The 8677-nt window shown below is 31.8% G+C and overlaps 1 protein-coding gene across 1 annotated transcript; it reads right to left on the bottom strand.

The window, feature by feature from the left end:
* Positions 1-4487: 4487 nt before the first annotated feature.
* LOC150089595 (uncharacterized) lies at positions 4488-8386 on the bottom strand. Its single transcript, XM_090390041.1, has 2 exons — positions 8187-8386; positions 4488-6459 (listed from the first exon to the last, which is right to left on the bottom strand). The coding sequence occupies exons 1-2, from the start codon at positions 8360-8362 to the stop codon at positions 4488-4490; spliced, it is 2148 nt and encodes a 715-aa protein (XP_090246167.1). The 5' UTR covers positions 8363-8386.
* Positions 8387-8677: the final 291 nt, after the last annotated feature.

Below are 8677 nucleotides of genomic sequence, written 5' to 3'. Positions count from 1 at the left end.
TAAATAATATATCATATATCATTTATATAATAAATGATTATTTAAATAAGAATGTTTTATACATCAAGAAATGTATAAAAAATTCTGAACTGTATATATTTTCAGTTTCAACTTTAAAGCCAGAAGTGCCATGAAATTATACTAATATTTGTGATCATCACTAATAAAATATGTAAAAATCTTCATACATGAGCTAACATACTTAACCATTTCTATCATTTACAAACATCAGACTTACTTCCTCTGTGCCTCCTACAGCCACCTGGTTGCAAGAATTAATGTTTTGGAAAAGAACAGCAAAGAGGAATTCTACTTGCCTAGATTGAAATCCCCCCCCCCCTTTGTTGGCTGCAATTTAGAGGTCCCCCTATCAGCCTGAGTGCATTGCACCCCCTTCCCCTAAGGACTGGCTCTGCTTGTGTCAATACTCCAACTAGAAGTTGCATCACATTAACTGTGTTTCAATTACAAAAGTCGGTGATACTCTTATTACTATCACAACAGCTGTTTCACAATTTTATTACTATCACAAAAGTTGTGATAGCTATAAAACAAAATACTAGTAAGTAAAGAGTAAATAAACAGTAAGAAATCAAGGATCTATAAAAATATTAACAGACAATTTCCCAACTGCATTACTCATAGCAAGGTGCAACTAACTGAAAATTAAGGTATATAAATATAACAATGTTATACTGTTATAAGATTATATATGTTCCTATGTATAATTATAAACTTCCATCAGTCAAAGATTTATAAAACGATTTTCACTAAATTAGAACTTCCTGCTGACTGTAATAATGAGGATGCATGGATAATATTATGGTATAACTTAATAAGATAAAGCATCAGGACATAACTCTAGTACTAGAGATTGGATGGAATCTATATTACATTCACAGCTGTGTGAATGACTATGTTAAGAAAATTTACTACAAAAAAATTAAGAGAAAGATAAATGCTGAGAAAGATAATACATGGTGGTCTGTAATAAATTAATCTGAAATATCAATAACACTAATTAAATGTGTGAACTGTTGTTATCAAATGAATTTTATTGTGTACAAGTATTACATTAAGCTAATTAAATTCTCACACAACAGAACTATTTAATAATTGGTAACATTTCTGGATTCCACACTGAATCCCTGTCATTAGGCCTAATCGGGAAAGGTTTGAAGACATTACTAACTGCAGAGCATAAAAAACTCTTTAACCCTGTACAGTAACAGCAATCAAAGCTTTCCTGATTAAGACTTATTGGCAAGGTTCAACACAGAATTAAAAATGTCATCAATTATTAAATAGTTCTGTTGTGTGGAAGTTTATATTGTTTAACACAATAAAATTCACTTGATAACAAAAATTCATGTGGTTTAATCAGTTATTCACATTTTAAACAAATTAAAAGAAAATTTATTATATAGTACTGCAATTTACTTTAGAAATATTACACAAAAAGATATATATGAGTAATTATAAATCACATATTGAAACTATATGATATATAAACAAACACTGTTTTTCAAACTTTTTTGCTGTGAAACTCTTTCTGTAGATCTAATTCTTCCGAAGAACTCTTATTATCTTTAAAAACAGTAATAATTAACAATAAATTAAAAGCGGAAAGAAATATGTACAAATTAAATAAAAAAATCCATGACAAAAAAAAGTAAAATTTTCATGTGAAATCCATGAACAAGGAAATTAAAGTAACATTACATGATGAAATCCAGGATAAAAAAAAAAAAAAAAAAAAAAATTAAAAGCATCTCAGCGTTCTAGAGAGCCCACTTTGAAAACCACTGCTCTGGACAGTTCTGAATCTTAATTTTTAGAAATTTAATACAGATAAAGAATATCTAACTTTAAATTAGTAAAATTATCTCACAGAACCCAGTTTGAAAACCTATGAACTAACTTAACCAAAAAGTGGTCTAGATGCCCAAACATCCTAACAACACGGGTTACCGATATTGCAATTTTGCTAAACTTTGGTTTGTTTATGCATATAGTAGTACTATTATTTGAGGGGGGGGGGAGAGAGAAAGAGACTCAAAAACTATTCATACATGTCTGGAATTCAGGTAAACATCATTCATTTTTTTGACAAGTTAGATAGTATAGTTCTAGCAAATATGTAAAAGCATTTTTAGCTTATAAGGACATGCATTGGTCGGACATCAACGCTAATTTTATTTATTTATTCATACTCTTCTGCACTGCATTTATGCAGCAGCAACTTACAACACCTTTCAAGAAATGTCTTTTCCCCAATTTCTATTTAAATTCATTTTTTTTCAAATTGACCAGGTGCAACATGCATTGCAGGAATAGGTTAAATTTCAATTTCTCATAAAAACAAGAACTAAACCTTTAGGATGACTTGATAAACAATACAAAACAAAAAAAAAAGATTAATAATCCTTCTGTAGAGAAAATATTTGTTTTTGGTTTACAAGTTAAGTTATTTCTGAAGCTCACTGAAACACAAATGGTATAAATAAAGAATTATAATATTCCTGAAAAATAAATGTAATGTCTGATATTTTATGAAATGAAGTGACCGAATCAAAGATAAGTGCATGTAAAGTGTAAGACTGTTGATAATATCAAATATTAGAAAATTGCAGTACACTAAAACAGGAACTCTTAACAATCACATATATAAATGAAAAAAATATATAAATAAATAAAAGAAAATAATAATAATAAAACAAACAAACAAAAAAAAAAAAAAGAAAACATTGTTACCAAAAGACTACAAAACTATACTTTACTTTTTTCATATAAAAAGGCTGAATATGATCAAGACAAACCAGATCACACTGTATTTATTAATTTTTATCATTTAAATCACTTATGTTATAACCAGTAATTCAGCAGAAACTCAAATTCTGCTTTCAGAAATAATCACAATTAAGTACACCAAAGTGCAAAAACTGTATGTTGCTTAGGGTCATCATCAACATGGATAAGGTGGTCAGACTGGGTGGTGATAAAACAGACTGATAATTTATTCAAAAAATAAGTCAAAATGAAGACTACTGGGCCATTAAAAATAATATATATATATATATATTAAAATAAGACTTATGTAAATAAAATATTTTATTATTTTATTTACATAAGTTTTAGGTTTACATATATTTATTGGTCCATGGTAGTTGTTCAAACTACCATGGACCAATAAAAAATAATACACATTGATAGAAAAAAAGCTGCAAAAGAAAATCTGAGATAATATACAGCATATTCTTTTTAAAAGTGACCCACTGGCCACCCTAATCAGCGAGATGAACTGTAGCAACTACATGTGATGTACATTACACAATATTAACACAAGCACAGCAATATTTGACCTCACTGACACTATGCCACTTAATCTCTGATAATTTAAAGGAGTTATATAACTGATATTTTGGTTCTGTGCAAAATGGTTTATGTTTTGCTGCTTCATATTTGTTTTCCTGAACAACTACCATGGACCAATAAATATATATAAACCTAAAAAAAATTCATCCAAATAATTAAATATAACACAGTCTGTTAATAATTTAATCCATCCCACTAAAAAACTTAAAATTATTTTTATATATAAACACAAAAATTGTTTTGTTTTTTTTTCAAGCTAAAAGGGAAGTTTTTATTTATGTCAGCACTGCTTAGTGTATTCCTTACTGCCTTCTTTTCAAACAAATTAAAGTAAAATTTTCATTTTAGTATATTGAAATTTATAGCCAACCATAATCAATTTGTGTGCATCTAATTTAGCCTTGGTGTATTTATATGTATATTTCATGTTTATTTAAAATATTGGTTCCACCCTTCAGAAAATTGCACCCAACTTGAAAACAACTGCCTTCAGAATAAATAAGTAAACAAACTTGTTCCCTTTTAATGTGCAACTAATTAGAAAGTTCGTACCCCACTCAGACTCTTTGAAAATCTTGGTTGAATTCTTTTTTTTATGTACTTTTTACACCTTAGCTGAAGCTTTTTTATGCTATAATTGTCTGTTACTCACTAGCTTCCCTTCCCTAAGTTCCAAAAAATAAAATCAATTTAAAGTAAACTATTCAGCATTTGTGGGAACCCAATATTTGTACATTACAAACATCTTTACATGCAAAGCACTTCATGTGTATGTGTGTCAATTATGTATTCTGGAAACAAATCAATAAATGAATGTCTAATAAAAATTTATAGTTCAATATTAACAGAAACGATTTACAGTTTGCATGAAACAATTACTTGATAAGAGCTTCAAATGTTCATTAATACGGTCTGCCCTCTTTCTTTTCTTATAAAAATTAGATTTTAAGTGCATAACTCAGTTTTTCTTTTGATATATATATATACACATGCACACATATCCACTCACGAAAAAATGTATGATCCTTATCATTAAGCTCAAATTTTACAAATCTGTACAAAACTTATTATTGAGAATTATTATTTCGTAGAAAAATATGTGGGAAAAAATCCTATGATACAACGCCTACTTCAGTTGGAAGCTCTTTGTGTAAGACCTGTTGTGCTTCGAATGTCGCTTGCCGTATTGCTTCTTTATAAGGTCCCCTTTTTTTCTTATTATATCGAATTTTAAAATCATCTAGAAATGGAGTGAGTTGGTTGCACGGCATATATGACGACGTGGAGGAGCCAAACCATGATACATGAGCTTGTTGATTTAATGTAGCACCATTGTCTCTCTGGGAAACTGTTAAAGCTAAAACTTTTCCCGGCCACCAAGGAAACCCGTGTATTTTACCCCACACGATGTCACCTACAGTCATCTCGCGTCCGTTTTCTAGCACACACCTTTTAACATTATATGTACTTATGCGCACCATAAGGGGTTTCATTTTGTCCATATCACGTAAGGGTTCATGCTTTGGAAAATCAGGTACTTCACCGTATTCACTACCTGAACCGGATCCAATGCTGCCACTACTACTGATGTTGCTTGCCTCACTAAGACTAGCGTCTTCGTCGTTCACATATTTTGGACTACATCGCATATATGCATTTGCATTTAAACGTTTTAAACTTATGGACAGTTTTTGTTTCAAGCATTTATTTTTCACATCATCATAATACACTTCTGGTGGTTTTAATTCTGTTAGTATTTCTGAATTTGAAGTTGGCAATAAGCGCCATGTATCATGTTCTGTATCTTTAAACACTGAGGAGAAATCAGTTGCGGCTGATAACTTTTTAAACGTATCACCAAAATCACGATTTTCTAAATCATACGCTTTCCCTTTATCAGTACTGTCACCATCCCCAAAATCGTCATCGATTCGGTGTTTTTTCTTTCTTTTCAACTTATGTTTGTGATGATGATGTCTGCTTTTATGAAAAGTCCCTTCGCCGTTTTCGAGATTTTGGCACAACGCTGTGTTAGGCGATGATGCAGCGGCGGCCGCTGCTACAGCTTTCCTTTGAGCTTCCTTCTTTGCCTTTTTTAAGGCTTTTTTCGCAGCCTTTGCGCTGGCGTATTTAGTTGCACTATATTCAGAGTTCTCTCTTAAGGACCAGTTACTATCTTCTTCTGTATCACTAGCAGTTGTGGACTGTAATCTGGGCGGAATTTTTACTACTGTGTCCTTACCCTGGGGATTTGCAAATGATATTTTAATTACAGGACTTGTTTTGGTTAACACGGATTTAACATATAAAGCTCCATTGCTTGTATCACTATAACTGTTCTCTTCCCTATTTGCTTCGTCACTCTGTATAACAGCAGCTTCTTTCCCTTGTTTTGCAGACACCCTACATTGTTTGTCACCGCATCCTGAAAATTTTCTCTTTCTCAAAATCATTCTTCCTGATATCTCATTTGGCTCTACTGCTTGATATTCTCCCCCATTTCTTGACGGACTAGACCTTCGGGTAGCCTGTAAGGGGCTCCTTTTCAGTTGCCTTCCCGACTGGATCAACTGTCTTCTTCCATTTGGTGATATCCTTTGATTAGAAAACTCTTCGTTATTTGAATCTTCAGTGATTTTTGACTGTCTTTTTGTTCCGAGCCTAAGAACTGATTGAGAATTTTGTAATTTCTTTTGTTCCTGAGAATTCTGTGTGTTAGAATCGTCACTAAGTTTATTTTTCGTAGTATCTTTTTTCTCAAGGTTTTCATTATTTTCGTTGCAAATGGCCTGACAATGAGAACACAGAACTTGTCTTGGTCTAAGACGTCTCATCCTGACATTCTGATCTCTAACATTACGGGAGAGTTGGCGCTTTGTTCCGACCTGCGGCTGACCAGAGTTAACCTCAGCGACACTGTCGTGTTGAAAGTACGTATGCCTTTGTCTCAAGGCGTGGAACCTGTCCGCTTTGTCCTCCGGCGTCTCTAGAATCCTGTCAGCAGCCAAACCTGTTGGGGTCATGATGACACTACCTCCCATGGGGTCGTGAGAAGGCTGGCCAAAGGTTCCAAAAAGGCAGTTCCTATACAGTATTAACATAAAATCTTCTCTCAGTATTTTAAAATAAAAACAACACAGAGCATTTATTAAATTAAAAAATAAAAAACATATATATACATATATATATATTTATGAGTAATTTATTGAATCGGTATATTTGAACAAACTGCTTACACATTTGAATTACGTGTTTTTTATATATATTTTGCAAAAATAAGTAATTATATGTAACTACAGTACATGATAAACAAAATATTTAATTTAGTTTTATTTTTCTCGTCCAGTATGAAATATTTTCTTTATGAAAAAACTAAGTAAAACACATGCATTTCAATTTATATTCTACATACTGAGTGCTGCAAACTTTATAAAGGGAAACACACACAAAGAAGGTCCAACTATTTAATTATGTTATCTTCAAACACCAGAAATCGCAATCAATTAATTAAATAACTGCAGGAAACGTTCAAGTTGATCAGTCTCCTTAGTAGTTAGTAACGTAAACATTGTAAGCCTTATATTTTGGTCACTGGAATATATATAAAATCGCATATATAAGAAACTGTTTTAATCAAGTCACCAATGGCTCGATGTCTCTTTCTTAAGATTATCTTTATTTTTCATTCAAGATAACGATTCCACTGTTTCAACGACATGGTCAAGAAGAAAAGCTCATTATGAGTGTAACGCTGGACTAATCAGCTGACGCACGAAACACTACCAGAACGAAATGTTGGGTCCCAATCTTAAATTCATTTCTATACAGAATTCGGTTTGTAAGTTCTGGTTGTGTATTTTTAATAACAGATAGTTACAGCAATTTCAAGAAATCGCTTCATATGACCATTTGAAGTTGTAAAGTTGTTCAATTGCATTGCAACTAAACACTATACCTAATAACTTTTGTAAAAAGTATTTACATATGTGAAAAAACCATTGTGGTTACTGCTTGGCATATATTTATTGTGCTTGTAAAACCATGGCTATAGAATGAAAGACACCAAATCTTTGGTATCTTTCACTCTATAGCCATATAGAATAATATACCAAAGCTTTTTGAAGTTTTCCTTTTTTGTGTGTGCGTATATATACACAGAATAACAAACCTTATTAAATGGATTCTCAACATAGCATTATTAATAATGAAAACAAAAATTTCTTTAATGCTTGAAATTAAAACTAAAAATTTACATATAATTTCTCGACACATGTCAAATTAATTACATACCAGACATGAACGTAATGAAGCTTGCTGGTTAACAGAAGAATTAAATATTTAATAAGACACAGACAAAGGAAGTTACAATTCAGGTATGCAAACATCATACTATATACAAACACATATATACATTCACAGAATACTGAGTTAACCTAGTAGAAATGGAATCCCAATTTATTACCAAGTAAGAACTCACTTGATACCAGTGCAATTCAATAAATTACAATATATTAGACATTATTGAACAGCAAAACTGTGTTAAAGAAAATGAATATAATGTCCCATCAACCTATTCATTCTTTCAAAATATGCAACTTCAGAAATATCAAGCTGACTGCTATAAATTATATATCAATAGGTTCACAAAAATGTGTAGTTTACAATAAGGTATAAATTCACCTTTATATACATGCTACATTAATGATATCACAAGCAACAGTGTCCCAAAGTGCCATTAAAATATCTATTTTTGTCTTGAGACAAGATTATACTACAACTTTTCACAGAACTATTCTTAACTTTCTGCTTACTTTTTAGTTACATCCAAAAGGGCTCCTTGAAAAACCTTTTCTCCGTGATGAAAAGACACAACTAGAACATCTATCAGTGCCTCTTCAACATCTACGAGAATTTTTGTCCCCTTCAATTTCGTCACTTCATCCGCCGTACCCATCGCCATGTTCGACGGTCTACGTTCGCCATCCATCGCAGCGTAAGCTACGAGCCTAGCAAGCGGTGCTCATGGCGCATGCGCACCGCTTAATCTGCGACAAATTTTTGTGTGGATTTGTTTCCACCCCAAGAAATGACATTTTTTTGGCTTGATTGTACTGCTCTTATTAACACGAAGCAAACCTGTGAATATTTATAATATGGCTTTTATTACTGAAAAGAAATTAAAAATATTAGTATCATACATGAAGAAAGAACTGGTTCCTAAAGTGATGTGTAAGAGCCACTGTACACAGCCTTTTCGAAAAGTCGTTAAATGTTTGGAAGACAGTTTAAACTTTTTAACGCC

This window comes from Mastigoproctus giganteus, chromosome 2 (genome assembly GCF_048544385.1).
Source record: "Mastigoproctus giganteus isolate SK-2022 chromosome 2, ASM4854438v1, whole genome shotgun sequence".
Lineage (NCBI taxonomy): Eukaryota > Metazoa > Arthropoda > Arachnida > Uropygi > Thelyphonidae > Mastigoproctus > Mastigoproctus giganteus.
This window is presented reverse-complemented; position numbering and strand designations above follow the sequence as displayed.

What these genes read in the sequence shown, in the direction of transcription:
- LOC150089595 (XM_090390041.1), bottom strand. Translation starts at nt 8,362, where the DNA reads ATGGATGGCGAACGTAGACCGTCGAACATGGCGATGGGTACGGCGGAT. An exon ending in CTTTTGGATGTAACTAAAAA is followed by an intron (nt 6,460 to 8,186) that starts GTAAGCAGAAAG and finishes AATACTGTATAG; the next exon opens with GAACTGCCTTTTTGGAACCT.